This window comes from Numida meleagris, chromosome 1 (assembly GCF_002078875.1).
Source record: "Numida meleagris isolate 19003 breed g44 Domestic line chromosome 1, NumMel1.0, whole genome shotgun sequence".
NCBI classification, from domain to species: Eukaryota; Metazoa; Chordata; class Aves; order Galliformes; family Numididae; genus Numida; species Numida meleagris.
Genome location: NC_034409.1, coordinates 54,944,560 through 54,967,455, shown reverse-complemented (window position 1 = coordinate 54,967,455; position 22,896 = coordinate 54,944,560). Strand labels below are relative to the sequence as shown.

Sequence of the window (22,896 nt, the reverse complement as noted above, 5' to 3'; positions counted from 1 at the left end):
GCTTAGCTGCACAATGTCATTCAGAACTCTGCGAGCTTCTCTTTGGGGTTTTCCAAAGACGTCACACAACCGCACCAGTTACATCCGAGTTGCCCTTTCCAGCTTTGCTGCATGACAGAAAAACATCAAAACCAGACCAATAAAGCAGTCTCTTTTTGCTTCCATTCAGTGTTGTGTCCTGTCCAGAACACAAACACGCCAGAGTTTTCAACAAGTGCTTATTCTACCGTGACGATCCAGGGGTAAGATCCTCCCTGTGCCTGTAAGACCCAGGCAGTGTGCCTACCCTTAACAAAGGGCACCGCTTCAAGGGAGCTGAAAGTCTGTCCTCCGAATATTACAAACACTATGTAGGCTGTAGAGGAACTCGTCTGAGAATTGAGCACGGAAAGACATATAAATAAGCATGAAGTTATAGGAAATACAAACTTATTTAGAGAAAGACGATCTGCTACACAGGGAGATTACTTATAGCACTGTTCTCAAATTAACAAGTATGCATTATTTAAAATGCCACCAAGTCAGAATCAGTAATGATTTGGATATACTCCAGTATGAAATGTACGAAGCTATAAAGCAAAGGGTTCAGTTTAGTGTTCCTGCTGATTTTAAATAAACGACGAGTGTTCTCTCTAACGTGATTACATTTTAAATGTAAAGTTTACAGCATTAACAAGGACTTAATTATAAAGAGAATGTCAATCTTCACTACAAACGGAGGAGGACAAAGAGGGGGAACAAAGGAAAAATGATCTCAAAAGTAGAAGCACAAAAGTGGGGCAGTTTATTGAAATAGGTACTTAAACAAAGCAGGCTGAACTCAGTGAACAAGACACAGCCTACACTGGATGTGATAAGTACTGTCTCCAGGCAAGGAGCTTTAATTACCTTGTGTAGCTACAACATCAAACACTACGGGTCCTAAATCCTTATTTGGAAGGTTGCTGTAATAATAATCCATTATTATTATTGCTACAGAAGAGCCAGCAAGTAGAAATACCTCTAATTCAGAATGCACTTTCACTTTATCATATTAATTCTATTCATTCATTTCAAGCCCAAATGTCACGCTTTTGTGTTCACGAAGAGACACTGTGGTGTAAGAAAGCATTTGAACACTTTCCTGGCTACACTGTAAAAATACTCCACAGTGCACTGACAGTACTTTCCTTCATGTGCACAAACATCCCCCGCCCTTTCCACCTGCTGCTGTACCAAAGCACGTTCAGCAGTGCAATACGAGCATGGAAGCACTTTCCTGTGTAAGAAACACTGGCACTGTCTATTATGTGTGAAAGGTTGCAGTACTATTACTCAGAATTCAAAAGAAAGAGAAAAAGAAACAAAAGTATTACATCACCTTTGAACCATGTCTGAAACAGATGTCAAAAAGCTGTCCAATCTTTTGGAAAACATCTCTGCTCCTTTCTTAAAAAAGTTGATCTGAAAAATAGAAAGAAGGGACACTGGGAGTCATCTCGGTTCTGGCAGCCAAATAACAGACTGTGGGGACCATGCTAACGCTGACCCCGTTATGACTTTGTTGCTTCGGGCTGGCAATCAAATAATGGTTAAATCAACTGTGTTGCCTTTCTTTGTCCTTTTCTCTTTTGCACCTTTCCATCCTCTCATATGCCCTTTTACACACATAAGGTGTTGGCTGCTGACACGTATGTTTCCAATGAGCAGCCTTCTCCCACACTGGCACCATGCAGAATTGGGTCTGTGGTGTTACAAGGCACTGCATGCAATGTCACCTTATCAACAGGAATGGGACATGAATCATCTGTTAGATTTAGTGGACCAACCTGGAAATGTATAAAGCCAGTCAGGAAAATGATGAAGCGTAGCTGCGCTAGCACACATCTCCAGAGCAATCCGTTCTACAGTTTTACCACGGATTTTGTTCTACTGAAGGAGCTAAAAAAAGCCACAAAGGCCAAAGCGTGCTTTCTAGTGAAGAAGCTGCATTCACTTTGCTGGTATGGTTCAGTCAGCATGCAACAGCGCTGCGTGTTACACAGTTCCATGCAGACTTTATCTTGGATTCCTGCTCTGGGGCACACTAGGAACACAGACATGTGCGTGTGCACAATTAATTAGTCTTATCAAAAACATTTAGCAAGCTACGCTAGAAAGAAATGCAGAAACTTCAAAACAGTTATTTGCTGGTAAGCAGTTTATTTAACACAGTACTACTCGTGATTCCACTCATTTTCCCTAATTCTGGGTCATAGGATTCCTCTTAGCTACATCTCAGATTTCTGCAACTACATTCTTGGCCACAGACTCCCTTTACAAAGGAGAGAAAGCAGACTCTCTTCAAGAACGCTTCACCTATTTATTTCAGAAGCCTAGTGCAGGAGGGAAGAACACTGCATTCAACTGACAATAATGACAGACTGGCGTGTCCAGTTTAGACTCTGATGACTGTTTTCAATCAAATAAATCCTGTACATTAGCCACCACTTCCTCTAAAAATTCCTTATGTCCTGCTCCTTCTTTGGAAATGTGAAGTACTAGCCAAACATTTTGAGTAATTAATAAAGAAAATATAGAGTTTAAAAGTTGAAGGGTGATTCTCAGTGTTAAAACATCAACATAAACCGGCTCCTGGCTATTCTGCCATTCCCATGACAACCTGAGACCTTCCTGCACGAAGCACTGAGATACGGCAGTTTTGCCAGATAGAAGAAGTTGTTTGGCTTCCATAACAGGGAAACTGGTGCAGTTCTTTTGCTCAGGATACATAATTATAAGACAAAGGAGCAGTATGAACTCCCGCGGTGGGAAAAGTGACTGAATTCTCATTAAATACCTATTTTATACAGAGCACATTATCAGCAAAAAACACAGGACAATGGATATGATGATCCACAGTGCCACCTCCAACAGACCATTGCACCCATTTTTATTATTTTCACAGCCCAGCTCTGACTTTTCCCTGTGCGTTGTTTCATCAGTTTCAAAGCACAACAGACACTTAAAATGGGCCAGTAATGAGAATCAAGTGCTGTGAAAGCACGAAGTTTTATTAATCCTCCTAAAATCCTGGAGAGTTAAATTAACAGTATTGCTACCTCATCTCACAGATTTGAGAAATGTGTGCTCAGCCATCACATCAACTTGCTGGCAGAATGAAGATCAGACACAGGATTTCCCAGCCTTATGCTGAATCCACCCTACTGTTCTGTTCTTCTAGTTCTCCAGTGCATGCTCTGTTCCTTGTGGTGCACACTCCTCATCAGTATGCTGAGCATTATGTGCCGGGAGGGAAAGTGCTACATGGGAGAGTTTGTGCAGACAAGAGTAAACAGGAGAAGTAAATGCTGTTGTAATGAAAACTTAGCTGTGAAAGAATTAACCCCAGGCTGATTTTACATACAAGTGTACAGCACTTGTCAGTTCTCATAAATCCATCAGTACAGAGCTACAATGTTTTACTTTCCCCAGGGAGAGGCCTAGCCGTAGTTTTTCTGTCCATACCTGTCCTCGTGTATATCCTAGCATAGGTTCCATCATTGCCACTCTCTTCCTGTATTGCAGAGCATTCAGGGCACAGTAATATTGCAGAGATGAAAGATGCTGCTTTCTCCTTGCATTTGCCACTTCTTTTGCCACTTCTGCCTTATGCTAAATAAAAATTGGTGAGTAGGTTGACAAATTGTTACCGTGCACATGAATACATTTACTGATTATTTTCAAGTTATCTTTAGACAAGGGTCATTACAGAACTTCTACTCATTAACACGAAAGATGAGAAACTAACAAAGGAAATCCCAAACCCAAATAAACTTCAAGCCCTGCTCTGTAAAGATACTTAAGCATTTGGGCAGTCTCTGCGATTATAAACTACAAAACTACCACAAGTAATATTCTGGATCTGATCTCAGTGCAAGAGATTTGTTTGCAGCTGAGATCACAACACAAGCCTCCAAGCGCAGAACACAGAGATGAATAATTCATAATGTGCTGTACCACATTCTGTTCTGCAATGCACGCCCTTTGGAGGACCATCCTGTAGAACTGAGGCACTCTCGGCACAGGGCCACCACACATTTCTGGCATACAGACGTGTTATTTCAGAATAGTGGTCCAGTGGGCAAGGAAGAAGAAACACAGAGCAATCCCACCATCACAGTTTGGTGTGCTGTAAGTGACAACTTACAGGCAGATGTGGAACAACGGAGTGCTTTATAAATAGCAGACACAAGGCTTCAAGACACGCTTTGCAATGAATTGTACCCAGTGATACAGCATCACCACATCAGCTGTAAAACAGTAGCCCTATACAAGTCTATTTACAGCCATCTGGCTATTTGCCTCCATCTGAAGAGATCCCCTGGACAGTAAGGGCTCTAGTTCAGCAACGCTTGCCTAGCTTGGAGAAACAGGTATAACTGCTGAATTCGTGTCTAGAAGCTTTGTGTCTGCTTAGAAACTAGATCACCAGTACTCCTGAGCTACTGTGAATTTAACTGATGAACTCTCCAAAGGTCATAAGCTTACATAAGGATTAGCTACAACGATGAAGACAGAATGGCTGATGAAAACTTTTCCTTTTCCCTTTCACGTTCTTTACCTTTTCATTTTCTTTCCTTTTCGGTAACCTGCTATACTTTGCCATGGACACGTCATGTTCTGTAGACAAGGAATATTATTTTTTTAGAAATGTGATGTGTGTGTGCGTAGATTAAAAATGTCTTCTGTGATATAACAGGTGCACATCATTAGAAACAAACAAAACCAGGAAACATACCAGTGCTAGCAAGGCCAAAAAGATCCTTCAACGTGCTTACTTCTGAAAAACAGAAATCGAATATTCAAAGTAAAAACTGCTGGAAACACTTGGTTCAACTGAGACCACTGATGGCACGCTTAAGGCTTGTCATTCCAATCCTTTCAAAGCAGCATGTCATGCCTGTCTTCAAAATTATATCATACCAGATCAGTTGCAAGAGAAACAAACAGGCAGACAGGAAAATAAGAGTTGAGTTGGTTTACTTGACTGAGCAAGTTATCACTGTGAAAAAGATTCATTATCTGTCAGTGTAGTTTACCCAAAGAAGCACCATTCCATTACGCTTGCTATCACAAAAAGCCCACGTCCATCAGCAGTTCCAAACATCCTGACAAAGTTTATGTACATGTGATCTAAGCCCCTTTCATGTACGTAATCTCCATCAACATGAAGCTTTTTTTCTGCTATTCTCTGTGAAAAGAAATAGTTATCCAATACATCTGATTGGCAGATTATTTGTAACAATCTATTCATAAATCAGCTTCATGCCAACTTTTTCTTCCCAGAACACTTCCACAAGATTCCAATGTAAAAAGACAGAAAACCCTTCCAGGTGTGACTAACTTGCACCTAAAGGTTTCTACAATATTCAATACATAACAAGATCAGAAGTAAAAAAAAACCCCACAGTTCATCTTCTCTGTTTCCACATTTAATCCTATGATGAAATTTCAACACAGTCAGTCCCATAATAAGAATGTTGCTGTACAGATTGTGAAAAGCAGTGGCCGGGATGGACAGGTAGCATGAATAAGATTTTGACACCTAGGGAAGCTAAATAAACTTTCATTTTTTCGTATGAAGCAGCTGAGGATTTCGTTTCTGTCTTTTCTGGCTCCTTTTATGAACAAGGAACAAAATCCCTACAGACGGGAACAGATTCACTGCATCAGTGAGGCCACATTAAGGTGTTAAAGCCGTTACAGAGCCAAAATCTTACCATCTAAATACTGCTACATATTTTTGACACTGTACTGCGAACAACATATCCATTTTTATAACCACCTCGATGTCTCCGCAGTTTCAAATGAGATGCTATGGTATAAGAAACCTAAACTGCTCACTGTTTTGCTGCAAGGTTCTGGTTGTTTTTCTGTCTCCCATACCACCATGTCTTTAAGAAGTATATAAGCAGGAGAGTAAATTTAGCATGAGAAAGAGTTCTTGTTTTATTTTTTATTTTTTAAATTCTGCAGTAAGAACTGACGTTCCTGCTGCACGAGTAGGTTAGAGTGTCCTTGATCTTGACCTTGGGGCAATAACATGTGTGTGTGGTGAAACTGCACTGTTTACGTCTGAGTGAAAGCATGTGTCTGTCAATGAAATTCTACAGCAGGGAAAAAACAAAAAAAAAAAACAACAAAAACTCCCACAACTTTAGTGTGAATTACCAGAAGAACAAATTATTATATGGGACTGTGCCTCAGCTTATTAAAAAATAAGCAGAAGGAACACCAAGAGGAAAAATTAAAATTTACAATAAAACTTACCTGTGAGATCCTTCTCCCGGAATTGTATTATTGGGAGAATCATTGTATCTGCAAGCTGTTTTGCCAATTCAGAATGAAGAATATTGAGCTAAAACAGAGAACAGAGGAATGCTCTAAGACACGATGCAATTAAAAGGAATAACACACACTGCCTGTTGCTGAACTCCCTGTAACCAGCGTTGATAAAGGCTATAAGGCACATCAGTTAACTTGAATCCCAAGCAATAAAAAGTTCTTAGCAAACCCTTCATCAAGAAAAATTATGTAAGGTCTTCTGGTGGGTTTATATTTCCACCGTTTGGGATGAGAAATATCACAGCAAGACTGCCAGATGTCCCTACTCTTCACAGAACTACAGAACTGTTTAGTTTGGGAGGGATCTCTTGATGCCATCTACTCAAACTACCTGGCCCAAGTAGGGTCAGCTAGAGTAGGCTGCCTAGGCCCACATCCACTCAGGTTTAGAGTGACTTCACAGATGAACACCTCTGCACTCTTAATCACTCTGGCCTCACCCAAGCCTTCTCCAAGGCTTATTAAAAATCCATGAGCAGCAAGCATCAAGCGGTCCATTCAAATTCTGCTGTTGGGCCTTTATATCGGTCCCTTTGGAAATTCATGTGAAACAAACACGCCACCTAAAAAAATCAAGTGCTGATCAAGTTAGCAGAAAAGGGACACTGATGGCTACAGATCAGTACTTCAGTGCTTAAAGCACAATTCTGAGAGACAGGTGGGGGTTTTGCCCCAGGTTAATTCCTGCCTAGTGTTTCTAGGGATCCAAGAACTTTCCAGTTCCCACATACTGCATTAGGGCAGTTCACCATTAATTCTAGTCATTAACCAAGTAAGACTTCATGTGTAATCTGCCTTCACTGACCAGTTTTTGTTAGTGTCTACAGCACAGAGTTACAGTTCCACTTCTGTGATTACAACCTCCTTCCATTCACGAGGACTGCCCAGGACACAATCACAATAAGGGGCACTACCCAACTTTCACAGCATTTTCCTATTCTTACTTTTGTGCGTCTCTAAAATTTGGCACGTGAAGACATATTTTAAAGCACATGTTTGACGTTGTTTAGGATGAAGGACAGGCTCTCGTGTCAGCAATGGCATGCTGAATCTTAAACGGGTTGTGGCAATAATCAGTCACACTGCTAGAGTGCCTAATATTACATACAGGGATTTTGCCGTACACTGACATGATAATCCCTGCACTTGCTCACGGTATCATTCTGAAGGCCTCCAGGAAGGATTACAAATGAAAGGATCAAGTCAGCTTCTCTCTGTTGACAATACAGAACTAAATGAGGGCAACTCAACACCTGTAGACAGGACAACTGGAACAAAGTCATAGGGGCTAGCTAACACACACAAAAGGAGGCTGAGGAATGGAGAAGGTTTTTGTGAGGGAAAATGTGACCGAAAGAACTGAGCAGCAAGGTTCTCCGGTTTCAGCCCACAAAGGGAACAGTTCTCTTGTATATGGGAAGGAGAACATTCTAGTTTTGAACTACTCATACTTCACAAAGACAAGTACAAGGCTTGTAACAGTAAATGCTCCTTTCAGCTGTCTCCTGAGAGCACACGTGCAGCAGGAGAAGGCTAAGGGCAAATTTAACCTTTGGGATTCTCCTCGTTGTATCACTAGAGTTATCCATGGGATGAGTGCAGCACCTAAAATTTTTAACTGTCCTGCATCCATCCATGGACTGTTCTGGCTCAAACTAAAGCATTTAAAGCTTGAAAATGTATGTGCCATTTTAAAATTGAATGAAATTAAAAAGGTTCCCAGTCCTTTTGAAACATGTCCTGCTTCAGACTCTTTTCAAATTCCCCTATTTAGTAAGTTGAGATTTGCTTTGAGTATTCTCACATGAGAGGAAGCCACAGATCCAGCTCTGGTGCTCTGCAGAGCTAAAGAAATCATTACTAAAGGACAGTACTACACTTTTTTCCACCTCTGTTTAAATGACTCTGTAAAACCCAGGCACAATCTAGCCTTCAGTGGGAAGGCTCAGAACCAAAAGGGCAAAGATCACAAGAAAAAACCCTCCAATATTCCAGTACCACTGCAATAATAGAATACTGGTAGTTCAAATTACCTCGTCCACAACTTTGGAAAAGTAATGAAGGGTGGATATCACTTCTTCATCTCCTTTTCCTAAGGCAAAATGCTGGAAATAGAAACGTGCCTTTGGTGAGTATCAACAAAGCTGACACAAGAAGTGTTTTACAACACAGGAAAAATGATTCCACAGTAAAATTAAATGAAAAAATAGTGACTCATAAATAACAGTTCTTTATACTCTGTTTCTCTTGTTTAAAATAAATAGATTTTAGGCAACATGCAATTAATGCTCATTAGGCTCTTTTTAAAGTTACAGCGATACAGAAGTGACCTAATTCTGTTGAACATCTTGGGGCATTTTGCAAAACTCTTCACATGAAATCAAGTAAATCCAATGGACTAAGCACTTTTGGAAAGAATGCTTTTTGTACCTGCAGGTGCTGAAGGGTAAAGCAAAGGCAAGACGTTGAACATACCTGCTTCTCGTAGGCAAGGAGCTGCTTCGAAAGCTGCTGCGTGGCAAGACACATTTCATTCTACAAACAAAAGTTACATATTAGTGGAAGTACTTGGAAGTCTTTAGCTCTGCTGTTAATACTATTTCATGACCGGCTCCTTGACCAAATCTGCAACTACTTACAGTAACACTTAGTTGTATATGAACAAACATCCCCAAAATGCCTGCGTAGAAAAACAATAATAATGACAAACTTCAGACATCATCAACACAGCTTATTTAAGTTTAACCTTTTTGAATAGAGGTGAAATTTGTTGGGACCTTTTTTCTGCCAAGATAGATTCAGAACAACATCAGACATGTTAGCTGTCATAACGGCCTAAGAATGTTTCATATTGGTTGATCATCTTTCCCCAAAATCTACAGGAATAAAGAGAACCAGTAGATGTGCCTTTACATAAGGTATTCCTGCTTAGGGAATGTACAATTTAAGTAAACTGCCTTAAGTTGATACAGGACTACAAAAGAGTGCATAATTCTGTATTCTTATGGCTACACGGCCCAGTGAAAGTATACACATCCTTAAGAGTGAGCGAAAGCAAGACTTGTAGGGAGGGTGTGAAAATTTGGCTTGAACTAGCTGGAAAAAAAAAAAGATAAGCGTTTGGATGTGTCAACTTTTAATTAATATATTCACAACACTAGAATATCAACTGCTGTTGCCCTGATTTGTTAGCAGTGACTTAAAACTGAAGAAGAAAAGGGGAGCGGGGGGGAAATGGGTTCTGCTTTAAACCTTGGCAGATCCTTCTCTTCCTTGGTAAAATACAAAACTCACCACTTTTCATTTTAAACTTTATCTGTTTGGAGGAGGAAATAGAATGTGTTAAGGTCACGGAGAGCTTGTAAAGCCCACGGCAATCTCTGAACTGCTTTAACAGCGTTATGTCGGGGCCGGTACACAAAACCATTAAAACTAGGGCAGAGTTTGTGTGTTCCCTCCCTGTGTCCCTCTGAGCAAGCAGTGTTAGCCATCTGGGCCAGAAATTCTGAAACAGCCTTTACTTTGGCCTCATGCCACCTCTGACATACTGCTGCTGTACACAGCTTGCTGTGCCTGCACCGCTGTCGCACGCCACCAGGGAGGGTCAATGCGGACAGCAGGGCTCGTCCCAAACATTCAGCTAGTCTTAGGTGTGCCCAAAAGCACAGAAAGAAAAAAAGAGGCATTGCCACAACCTAGGTAACAGCAGCTATATGTGAAGAGCTGCACTGTGAACCCTCAGCAGAAAAAGGATGAGCTAACTCTGACCTTCTCAAAACACCATGGTGGTAACGCTCAGAGGAGGCAGGAGATGTCAGAGCAGAGGCCTTCCAAGTCACAAACAAGGGCTCCGAGCTGGAGTTAATCTGGGTCCAACCTCGGATCACGTGCACCCCGTGACTATTCTCACCATTCTCACAATGATGGATTAGTCTTGTCTCTTGTCCCAGACCAATCGCTAGCGAGCACTACACTTTAATCAAGTAGTAACGCGCAGAACTCATGCAAGATGTGCAGGTTGGTTATACAGATTGTGAGGCTTTTAACATGAAAAGGATTTACACGACCACTTGGCACTTCAGTATTTCCAAAGCCTGTGGATGGAAAAGGATGTTGTGACTTGATAATAAGTTAACAAACGTCGTTAAGATCTCAGAGAAGGATGGGATTAAGCCTTAACTACCCATCCGCAGGCAGCACAACACCCGAGAGACTCTGCTACTTGCAGAGTGGGAGCTGGCTGGCAAGCAGGGACTTGATGACAGGAGGAGGATCTCTCCGTGTGGACTGATGACACGAAAAGGGTGTGCTTGTTTGCGTGCGTGTGGCTGGAGCCCAAAGATGAATTTAAGACTACAGAAAGCAGCAGAGGTTCCCAGGCCTGGGATCTTTGCCATGGATACAACCTCAAAGCCGAATAAGAACTGTAAGAACAGTAAGTCCTCGCAAAGCGACTGCAGTGCTCTGTGCTACTTTTGCAGCTGGATCGATGTCAGAAATCTTTTGAAATTATCTGAATTTAAAAATATGCTTCTTTTTTCCCTATTTTTTTTTTCTCCACAGAAAGTTGGGCCGACTTTGGGACAACCATCCCACATATTATTCTGCCACATATTACTTCTGCCCCACTGATGCCAGCAGGACGCATTTCTGATGGTTCTTACTGGATTGGTTCTTTGTGTCAAAACACCACCAACCTTTTACTCAATCCTGTCCACGCGGAGGAGTTAATCCCAGCTCCTGCCTCCCTCTTCCCAACCCCTGCCAGACTTTGCAGAGGTGCTTTCATCACGTCACACACGCAGCACAAACCCTCGTAAAACAATGCATATTAAGCCAGTGAATGAAACGCAGTCACATTGCATAAGGAACAGGAAGAAGGCAAACTGCTCTGCTGACCTAGTGGTAATACTGCGTTGCTAAACACATTAATCTGGGAAAGTTTGGTTAATCCTCCTCCATTTGTTCCTAATCAGCCTCCTCCTCCCCCCCGAATCCCACTACTAATCAGTCTCAAGACTTAAAAGCTATTTTCTGCATTGCTTCACTTGGCAGATCCACTGATTCCATGGAAATCATTTTAACAGGTTTCAACCTAGTTCCTAAACATTTTGCTACAGAATGCTGCAGCGTTCGCTTCCTTTATCCTGAAGTGACCGAAATTCAGCAGACCACAGCAGAAGAAAAGCTATTACCCAGTCCCAACTGCCTACTCAACATCTCTTTCACACTGAAATTTCAGAATTCACCAAGCATTGCTGGAGTGGGAGAGCTATTGACAAAGTAATACTTTCCGGCAGAAACATAACAGAGATCTCAACACAAATCCAGATATTCTACACGAAGGCAAAATTAATCAGTTCTGGGCCTCACAAATATATTAGTTTTCAGTTGTTTGTACACATCAGGAAAAACATCACTGCAGCCTTAGTGCAAAGAAGTACAGTAGAAGGAAAGAAGAAAGGTTTGGCACAAATAGGTACCAAGCAAACAGTTGTGACCACAGATCAAATCCTGTGCATTTTTGAATTTAAAAAACAACCCAAAAACCTCAGGTAGCATGCTATGGCAAACCCTAGGAATAGATTTTTCTAAGTTCACTAGCATCAGTTCACATCAGGAAGGTCATGGGAGTGGTGCCTTGAGCCTAGCATTAATCTAACACGTGTGAAAAACCAACAGATTAAACGCCATTCAGTTCAGTTCTCGGCTTACTTCAGTACTTCACCCTGCCTTCAAACAAGTCAGCTACAAAACTTCCAACTGTTGGTGTCTGATGTAGTGCCAGAGTAAAGGCATGTGTTTTTCTGGGCTGGTTCCACTTTATACATTACCACCTTTATTCACCAAGCTGTTAGTATCAGAAGAGAATGTAATTTTCTGTTACGCATCTGTAATAAATCTCTACGGCATTAACTATTTACCAGTGAGGCAGTCCGTCACTTTTCAGAATCTCTTTCTTGTATTTTCCCCAAATAAACTCAGAAAATCAATACATTCAAGTCAGACAACTGTCTATAGAGTGTCTTCTAGCAGACTTCAGATTTGAGGTCATGTAAAGGATTAGGCTGAGCTATAAATTAACTTCTAAAGACAGGGAGCTCTTCCATCACGTCTACTTCCAATCCCAATGTAATGAAGCTTTCTGCAAAGCTACTTTCCTACTCCAGCTAAGCTAGCATTTTTAAAATTCCGCAGGTAACCAGCACACAGAACTGCCAAACGCTTCTTCATGCAAGCAAGATAATGGAAAAGGTGTTTATTCATGCAGCCTGACTGTACGGAATGGAACAGAGTGATGTTTGGCTTACGTTTGGCTTAATGTCTGATAAATGAGAAAAAAAACAGCAAAGTGGTAGAAGGAGGAGGTACAGAAGGCAGTCGCAGCCCTCTCGTCCTTCTAGAAGTAGGGACCACATTTCCCTTCAAAACCATGCAGCACAGAAAGAACTGGGTCTTGATACGACTGTTTCATGCATCTCTGTCTCCACGTGCATGTTACCTTCCTACAAAATACAGTTCTCCTGCAAGCTGGTATATGTTACAGCCCTATACGTTTAGGTTTCCATATTAAATGGCTTGGAAACTTGAAGCCAAGCCTCACCAGCACACTCAGGCTGCCCAGCACGTTACAAGATCAGGCAAAAATACAGTTTTCTCTGCTGCTCAGTCACAGCATGGCATTCAGCCCTCACAAATATGAACGATTCAGCAAAGGATCATCTAACAGCTGGAAAAAAAGAGAGGCACTAGTCAAAACTCTGCAGCGAAACAGCAGAAGCAGCCACCATAGGATGTCTAGTTAATACGGAAAGAATCTCTTTCCAGGGTCCTGCCGGCAGGGCATCTACGTGTGATGCTTCCTTGTAGCACTCAGATCTCCAGATCCCACTTAGTGCAGTGCTGGCTTGCTTCCAAGCACGGTGTCAACTCCAACTTCATCACACGTATTAAATGCAACTCCCAGGGCTCTGTAAATACATTAGTTCTCGTGTGATAACGCTCTGTTTACCTGTCAGCAGCGTATGGTGAATAGACCTCACAGGGCAAACCCACAATGAATACGGACCAATAATAAAATACAAAGTATTTCACAGAAGTCCGTTCTGAGGGTAATTTTTTGTGTTTGTCTTATCTGACACTGTGTTGAAACTTCTGCGCCAGGCTGAACTGCTAACAAAGTTTATTGTTTCAAAAGATTTGCAAGGCAACACAACCTTTCCATCAGCCCTGGAATTAAAGCAATTAAAAGAAAGAAGTATGGGTGTTAACTCATTATTTTGGCAAGAACGAATTTAAGAATTCAGAACTCCTGGGGTTAGCTATGTGACATAACAAACCTCAAAATCCATACGAGTCCTAGAGAACTTGACACCATCTCCTGATTGCAGCCTGATATGTACTGATTTACAGTCAGCGTACGGGATGATGAAACAAGAAGCACTGCTGAAAAATGAAGTGTCATGAATTTGGGCAGAGAAATAACATTGTTAGGAAGCACTACTTCAACTAGCCCTGAACAGATACAAGTCATTCCACTACCCAGTGAAGTGGTGCACATAAACCAAGGCTCTTTCCTAACTGTTGTGAGTTTCCCTAAGGGTCTTGGCCACCAAGAGGCAGCCAGCCCCAGGGCACCTTGCCTTACCCACGTGACTGCCACCACAAGGCAACTGCTCACAGAGGCACTGACGCTGAACCCAATTCCTCCTCACAGTCCCCACGCTGTTCTCCCTTCTGGATATATTGCTAAAGGCAACGTGGGTTTATTTTGATTCCCTTTATGCCACCACTGTTTTCAGTATCTAGACAGATCTGTCAGAAATGATGAGATGAAACCTCTAAGGACAAAATACTACATCTTATGTTCCTCTCATTTGCTTAACCGTTTATTGCTTCTAATTGTCAGCAGAGACACAACAGTCTCCAGAGTTTTTAAATGGCATTTTGTTTCAACAAATGAAGATCACACGTTCCTGCAGTACAAAAACCAGAGAAGATGGCAAAGCTCTGACAATAACACACTATGGCAGCGGGAAGTCAGGAATGTGAGCTGCTCAACACCACCACCACGGAAGCCTCAGCATGCAACTTCAATAAGCAAAGTTTTGTAACAATCCCTGCCAGCTGCATCACCTACTGCTCAGGTGACACAGTGACCAGAACGGTCAGCACAACACTCACAGAAACAGGCAGCAGAAATGCCAGGTGCAGCACAGGGGTTTGCTTGCAAGGATGAAGAACTACAGGAACAAACCCTGTAAGGAGCATTTCTTCTGTACGACCATCCACGTGACGAACTACATCAGGGGTTCCATAGGAGAACAGAACTACAGCAGGACGCACAATAAGGTTTATTTGCAGAAGAGATAAAAAAATACTTCTCAATATTTACACACGTGGGCTTGCCAGACCTGAACCTCGCTCCTTGAGCACAGCTCACGCATTCGGTTCCCGTGACCTTCTTCTGAACACAGCAGTCACACACTGCACCTGATCTGCAGCTAAAATGAAGTTCTGCTGGAATACGTATCGTTCTGAAAAGGGAGATCCCCAGCACCTAGCAAAATTCTGGAGCTCTAAGGAAAAAACAATAGGGATTTAAAAAAAAAAAAAAAAAAAAAAAAAGGAGCTTTCAGAAAAGATTTCTGCTTTCCAAGCGTTTTTAAAAACCTCTGGGTAAGGATTCCTGTCTTTCTCACACTCCTTTCAAATGCGTTGACCCAAGCACTTAGAGCAGCTCTCGCTGTCAATTTGCAAACTTCCTGCGGCTCTGCACACAAAGCAGCGTTCTGGGACAAATATCAGCCTATATCCACATGGGTAATTAACAGCTTCCAGTTGGTACTGACAGCAAGTCCCCTGAGACCCTGCACTGCAGCCATTAAGAACCACCAACTATTGTTATTGGAACACAAGCTGTAGTGGTTTGAATTACACGGCAATCCAAGTTTTCATCACGAAGAAACACCAAAGGTCTAGAAAAAGCTGAAAATATGGCTGAGATAAATCTGGGAGATCTTAAAGTTCAGAGCGTAGTCAAAAAGAGAACAGGATTTACAATTTTAGAACTGTCGTAACTGTTTTCAGGGGGCACAGACTCCAATTTTTCAGTACAGTGGACGGGTACAACCCACTTCTGTTTTGTCTAACTGCCACAACTGTGATCGCAGTCATTTTTATGGCTGTGCAAGCAGAACTTTTATCACTGCTTCAGAGAAGGTCAGTCCCTGTGATAAGGAAGTAAGAGCAGGGAATGGCAGCGACTTTGCAAAGACAAAGCAGCTGGGAAAACAAAAAAAAGCAAATTCAGAATCTGTCTCCTCACTACTCTCAACTTCTACACTCTCTCTACTAAATCTCATTCCCTCTCAACCCTGAAGGGTGTTGGAAGCACTTCCTGACGGGCAGCTAGTGAGGCCCAGATACTGGGTCTCCTAACAACGGCAGCAGAAAAAAATTATTTTCTCTGAAGTTGCAATTAAGCAGAAAAGAAACATTACACACTGATATTTCTTAACCACCCACTCGTGCTTCGAGGCCAATTTGGTATCGCATTTCTCTTTCTGGGGCAACTGCAATCGTAACATTTTGTTGTAAAGGGTGTGCATCTCCAAAACTGAATGTGAATTCAATCTGAAAGCGTGTATTCTTTGGAAATATTCAGAAACATCTCCTTAAAAGGATATGCTGCCATTTGCAAAGCTCGGTAAAATTCGTCAGAAATCAGTGTTATCCTACACTGCACCAGCAATGTGCAATTAACCACAGCATATGGCTGAATTAATTATTCCCCTTAGTTTTTATTTCAAAGCCAGAATTTTATCCCAACTGTAGCATAATCTCACGCCAGAATTTCAAGACTTTTTAAAGCATATGTAGGGAAAAAAAGTTTCGGTTCCCTTTAACACTTACTTAATTAATATGACCTTCTTCTGCTCGCTTCTTACTGTAATGCCATTTTTTGCTACTACAGTTTTGGGTCCCAGGTACTCACACCCACAAAGAAGCCACAACACAAAATTCTCAAGGAATTAAATGGCGACATTGCTAGCACTAACTGCTAAGCCAGCAGGCTTGGTAAAATCTTTATCACAGGCTGCTAAGCCTGCATTTTCCTGTCAATGGTAGCGTAGAGAGCCCTCCTGTGCACCCCTATAAAGCTTGACTTTAAACAACAGTTGTGTGCCCCCCATCTCAAAATGGCATCAAATATCTGATGAAACATCTCAAGGCAGACATCTAATATTCATAAGCGATCAAGTATTTAGATCAAACTAAAGCAGGAGCTGTGCCGGAAGAAGTGGCCAAGTAGTAAAGCAAAGCACAGATGGGTAAATGCGCTGATATAATGAGAAGACAGAGGAAATGTCGTAACAGCGGGGCAAAAGAAACGGAGAAGGATAAAAACTGAGATGGAAAGGAAAAGGCAAACAAAAGCAGACAAAGCATTTTTTTGTGAATCGTGGGCTAAAGTCACCACTTCCTAAAATGACATCTGAAAAAGGCAACAGCAGTGGATAGAGACACAGTCCACGAGCTGGACACTTAATAATCAAACCTTATTTACCCTCCGATTTCCTTCTTCCATTCGTTTCAATCTCACCTGCTCTTTGGTCTCAGATTTCCACCACCCAACAGGCCCACACTCTTAAACCTCAGTGAGACTTCCAAAACACCCATCACTGACTCATAGTGTTGATTTCATGCCTCCTCTTGAACCACTGGTGATATGTTTTATTACTTTCTAAGTATTCGAGCTGTACTTTAAGTCTGTGATTGCTCTGCATTTGCATAGGATCCAGGACATTAACGTGTGGTCTTCAAAGCTGGATTTTCAAGGTGTAAGTAGCTAGACCCTCAGCAGACTGCTCCTTCTTCCAAGTCATACCACCAGTCAGTCCAAAGAGCAACCCAGCAAGCAGACATATACCTGCTCCAGTTTTACAGCTGAATTATTATTGATGAGAATTAGGCACTGAGTCTCCCAGTAAATTCAAAGTACTGTTGTTCCCTTCATCCTTCCACATTCCTTGCTGCACTGGTTTAAGAAGAAGAAAAGCGGTGCTTCTTAAGAGTTCAGGTATGTCAACTACATAAATGCTTGCACGAGTCCCATGAGGTACTGGGTATGTCTCTAAAGACCCAGATATGGTACTTTGAAACATCTGTCCTATGCACACGGGAACCCCCAGCTTCAGTCACAATCACCCAGATTTATTTTATTTTTGGAAGCACTAGATATGAACGACAAGCTTTACTTTCAAAGGGATTCAGTCACCTAGGTTGTGTAAGTGCTTGAAAAAGTCTTCTTCTTCTGCTCCTGCTCTCCTATTTTTCACATGGACTACTTTAGGTACTCAAGCTCAGTATGACTCAAAGTGTACGCTCTCTCTGTAATCAATGGGCACAGAGTTTCTTTAAGATGGTGAGTCACAGCATCAAAGTTAGATGCCTATGGTCAATGTGAATATCTGTCGGTACATTGTGTTTACGTGCAAGCAAGCCATTTTGTAAAGGCTGGTCTTCTAATACCCTGTAAAGTAAGGACATACCACCGTATCTCTTCTCTGTACTGTATGGAGGCAGACAGAGCAGGTTAAGACTTTTTTTATACATACAACTTTCCCAGGTGATGAAGGACTGAACTATCAGAAGGAAAACACCCACAACTCTCTCTAAACCACAAGAGGTGCAGGTATTTGGCACCTTTCATGTAAACAACAGCATCAGAATAGCAACTTATCTTCTGCTGCACGTGAAACAAAAGAAAAACAAATGAAAAATTACCTGAGCGCCGTAGACTCGCTGCATTGCCTGAAGCAATTGGTTTGTATATTCAGTGAGGGTTCCTGCATCTTCCTCGAATACACTGAGCAAAGAGCGAGTCTTCAAAAAGAGAAAAAAAGCAAACAGTTTTAGTCTCAAGTGAAAATATTTAAGAGATTCATAAAGGACTCTGTAAGGAAGTGGTAGCAAAAAGACAGATTAGTCAGAAACAATCAGCCTCCCATCTTGAATAGCTCTGTTTATTCAGAATTTCAAAACAGGTAGAAATTAGCTCTTCTGTTAGGAATAGGTAAACTGAGGCAGTAGGAAGCAAAGTGATAGAAAAGCTACGGCCGACTCCTGACTCCCCGAGTCCAGCTCTAACTAATAGGCATTCCTTCCAACATAAGCAGGAATGTAAAAAATCCTGAATATCTGCCTGCTGACTACAGTAATCCAAACCACGTTAAGGACTCTGGGTCAAACACCAGTGCTTGCTCACTTTACTTCCCTAACATCAGACTGCATCACAAGCACTCCTTTCCATTAGGTAATTTACAGAGTATTATTTACTCTCAACTGTCTTGAGCAACTCTTAAAGGGCCACTGACAAAGCAAGGGGATGTAACCACACCAAACAACCGAGCACTCGCCTATGACAGCAAGCACACAAGTATACACACGTTCAGAGATACCCCCTACTTCCTTCATTCTGCCAGCTCAACCTTGGCAACAAATGGAAGGGAAAAAAAGAGCACAGCCACTAGTGTTATCTTAAAGACATGAATCCCCTTGGCTTGTTTTGGTGGAATCATCAGGAACTGTGAATTACGGTGCATCTGAGATGAGAAAGAAAAATATCTCAGAATAATACTGAGCTCCAGAATTTGCCAGATCAACACAATACTGCAATGTCACTGAATGTGACAGAGCCCCTTTAACAAAGTCACAATCCATCCTTAGTCTTAACCTCGGTAAATCCAATGAGTTTGATGTTAACTGGCAATGTCTTCCCATCTGCACAGCTAATTTATACTACTTCAATTAGACTCATCTGCTCACCTGAGGGGCACCCATAAACTCCAGTACTTTAACACTAACAGAGTGAGCACTTTATCCATCCTCCTGTTACAGGAGCCTTTTAATGACTGAAGTAACCAGGTGCAAACGTGATAAACTTATTTTAGAGTCTTAACACAGTTTTAAGTAGCTCCACTATTTTAACAAGAGGTACTTCCCCAAGGCACTTATTTTTTGCAAATCTGTCAAGATTTTGTTGGTCTGGAAAAACTCAAAATCAGCATACTTCAAGAACTTTGGCCTAAATGTTCTCTCTTCCCTACAGGGACAGTGGTATGATTCTGAGAGTTTTCAGTACTAAATTATTATTTCAGTAATTGAAAACATACTGCTTATGAAATATATCTGCTTTTAAAATTTTCATCTTCAATGATGTGTTAATTAAAATAAGCAAAACTAACACCATCAAGCTATCCCCTAGCTATACTGTGCTTATCTTCCCTGCTATATATTAGAAAAGCAGATGAATTCCTCAGGGTCTAAGGATGGTAAAAAATAAATAAATCTGGGGAAAGTAAAAATGATACAGCTTGACATATAATGTTAATCAAGGCCAATCTCAAGCTAAGACTGAAAAATTAAAACGCAGTTGCCTGAATCATAGAATCGCAGAATGGTTTGGGTTGGAAGGAACCATTAAGATCATCTAGTTCCAACCCCCCTGCTATATGAATGAGAATACATACGATGTTTCCGCATCCTGAAAAAGGTTTACAAACCAAACTGTTATTCAGATTCCTAAATCTTACTGAATTTTTGCACATTCAGTTTTTCAGATGTCGAAATATGGGTAAAGTAGCACTGGGAAAGCATTTCTGAAAGTCTTGGTCTCAGTTATTGGAATTTTGATCAAACATAATAAAAACAATACATTATTAAGTATGCTTGGAAGATGTGCTTGGAAATTTTCATATTGAAGAACACTTAGATTACTGCAACAAAATTCCAGCGTATGCAGTTTTTGTTGTCGCTGTTTTGACAAGTTCTGGAATAGCAGACACTGCTGCTGAAATCAAGCAGTAATCCAAGTATAAGCTAACATTTTTGGAGGCCCCATTAATAGCATCATCATCTTGGCTGCTGGAAACACAGGAAAAAAAAATCTACCTTCACATAAGTATTTCCCTTGGTTTTAGCATGGCAGCTTAAGTAAATTTTCCTTCTACGTTGTGACCAAGCAGTTCAAAATTAAGCCATTTCTTAAGGCCATTTTCAGTCAGCACTTGGAGACAAATCAGGACAAAATGTATTGTTGAGGGAAAGAAAATCAAGTTTCGGAAAACTGATGAAGAAATAACAATGGTCTAATATTCTGCCTTCCACATAATTTACATACCTCATGTACTTTCTAAAAAGTGAGGTTATGTCCTCATTTTATCACCCCTCTGTCAGTGACTGCACGAGGCTGAAGAGAATCAGGTCACTTTATGCAGAAGTATGATCACATAAGCTGCTACACTGCAAGCTCTGGGGGACAGAGACTGTCTGCTTCTGTTTTGCAGTACGCACCTCACAGAGGAACCCAATAGGGCTGTGAGTGTAAAGACCACCACTCAAGAAAAAAAACTAATAAAAGTGGGGGAAAAAAATGATCCATTTCCCTGTATGAAAAATTAAATTTTAGCAGCACTGGTCCATGGCACAAAGTTAAACAATGCCCGTCTCTCCCAAAGTTGCAGAACTTGAACAAAATGTGATGACCAACCGAAGCCAAAACAACCTGCAAACAGCCAGGTTTATGCACAGCCCAGTATTTCCAGTAATTGGAAAGGATCTGTTAACAGCCTTCATGTCGGAAGAAAGACTAAGACCTCCAAATTCAAGTCAGTGCTTTGTTCAGCTGCCTTCAGTCAGTGTTACATTTTTAATCATCGAAGGAAGCGTTGACTGAAGAGGAAAATGAGTTCACCTATCCTGTGTGTCAAGTTCTTCAGCTCCAGAATGCACTGGGGAGGTTACTACTAAAAACATTAATAACCGCTCATAATAAATCTAGTACACTTTGATACAGAGTGGGACATTGTACAGTTCAGGTCAGAAGGAACACTGGAGGCCAGCGGGCATCAGGCTCCTTAAGACTTTACCCAGTTGAGTTTTGAAAATACCCAAGCTTTGAGATTCCACGGCAGATTAAATATTTGACAAAAATCATTCTTATTGGGATGAGATTTAATGAAATCACAGAAAAAGGGGTTAGGAAGAAGTGATCGAGATGAGCCCTTAGGCTCATTAACTCCTGACAGGTGCAAGTCCAATCTTTCCTTCAAACTGACTCATGACAGACTCTGTAACATCTTTCAGCCATCTGTTCCACAGTTTACCTATTGATTCCTCCTCCTGGTCCACCAGTAGATGAGTTTGAGTTACAATAGGGGGATACTTGGGAGCAGCACCCATACAGACCCACCCTGCCCTTCTTTCTTCTTCCCTGCTTCATCCACTACTTCTGCATCTCTGCCTGCTTTGCATTTCGACCTCAAGTGCACCTTCCCCACCCTTCTGAGAAATTTCCACTCTCCCTTTCCCCTTACTTCTTTCTTCCACCCCTCCTCCCACCCTCCCTTGCCAGCTCCCAAGGACTCACACCTCCCTGGAACGCCCACAGCCATCGCAACATGGCAACATCGCAACAAAACTCCGCTGCGGGTTTTCCACGGTGCTCAGGGGACACTTTTGCAGCGGAGAGTAGATGCCAGCATGGGTGGACAGAGCAAGCAGGGATTGGGAAGGAAAGGACGACAACTGCCCGGCCTCCTTTCCTGGCCCCATTAAGAATGGGGTCACCTTCAGTAGGATTCACCTCACTCATCCCCGAGGGAAGCCCCCGTATGTGATGTGCGGCCCTTGGGGCCCTCCACAAGGAGTGGAGGAGTGCAGCCACTGGCAGTGAGATCCACTAGCCTACTTCTGTTGCCCATGCTGGGGGCAGGTGACTGCCAGCGCTGCGTTCTTACCCTCACGGACCAGGAGGGAGTCAGGGCAACATGCCGTGCCCAAACACACCTCACCGCCAGCGTACCCAGGATGGGACAGCGTGAGGGAAAAGCCATGGAGGCAAGAACAGGCGTCGCTCCCTGACCTGCCCACACCCAGCCGCTTCCCCAGAGCCTGCGAGACGCAGACATCACCTGTTTTTCCCTGACAGATGACCGTCAGGGAGCCAAAGCCTTCCCCCGACGCCACAGGGCTGCCACCAGCCGCCGAGCATCCCTGCTCCCCACCGGCACCCACGGGCTACGCCCCCGACCCACTTCGCCTTCCACCGGTCGGGAGCCGCCCCCCGGCCCCTGCCGTCCCGCTCTGCCCGCGGACAACCCTCTCCCCGCTCTGTCCCTGCTCCCCGCCATCTCCAGTACGTCCCACCGTCCCCGCACGGCTTCAGCCGCGTCCCCCGGCCCGGCTTGGCTCCCGCTACCTGCGGACTGTCCTGCAGAGCTTCTTCCAGGAGGAGCTTGTCGACGGCGGGCATCTTGGCGCTGCGGCGCAGCTGGAAGCAGGGTGCGGGGCGGGCGGGCCCCGGACTCGGCGGCGGCGTCCCTCCCCGCGGGGGCGGCTGAGGCTGTCCGTCCACGGGATGCGGGGCACGGCGGCTGGCTGCGCTGGCGGGGTCGGAGCCGCTCACTCCTCCCAGTTCCCGTCCGTGGGAGGAAGCGAGTCACGGGGCAGGGCTGGCAGGGGGTG

The 22,896-nt window shown here is 42.8% G+C and overlaps 1 protein-coding gene across 1 annotated transcript in view; it reads right to left on the bottom strand.

The window, feature by feature from the left end:
• The window catches only part of APPL2 (adaptor protein, phosphotyrosine interacting with PH domain and leucine zipper 2), a 32,967-nt gene extending 10,283 nt beyond the window's left edge, over positions 1-22,684 (bottom strand). Inside the window, exons 1-9 of the mRNA XM_021386941.1 lie at positions 22,631-22,684; positions 18,157-18,255; positions 8,842-8,901; positions 8,400-8,471; positions 6,292-6,379; positions 4,760-4,801; positions 4,583-4,641; positions 3,487-3,633; positions 1,361-1,443 (exon numbers count right to left, since the gene is read on the bottom strand). Of these exons, the coding sequence (XP_021242616.1) occupies positions 1,361-1,443; positions 3,487-3,633; positions 4,583-4,641; positions 4,760-4,801; positions 6,292-6,379; positions 8,400-8,471; positions 8,842-8,901; positions 18,157-18,255; positions 22,631-22,684 (704 nt within the window). The remainder of the gene's footprint in view (positions 1-1,360; positions 1,444-3,486; positions 3,634-4,582; positions 4,642-4,759; positions 4,802-6,291; positions 6,380-8,399; positions 8,472-8,841; positions 8,902-18,156; positions 18,256-22,630) is intronic.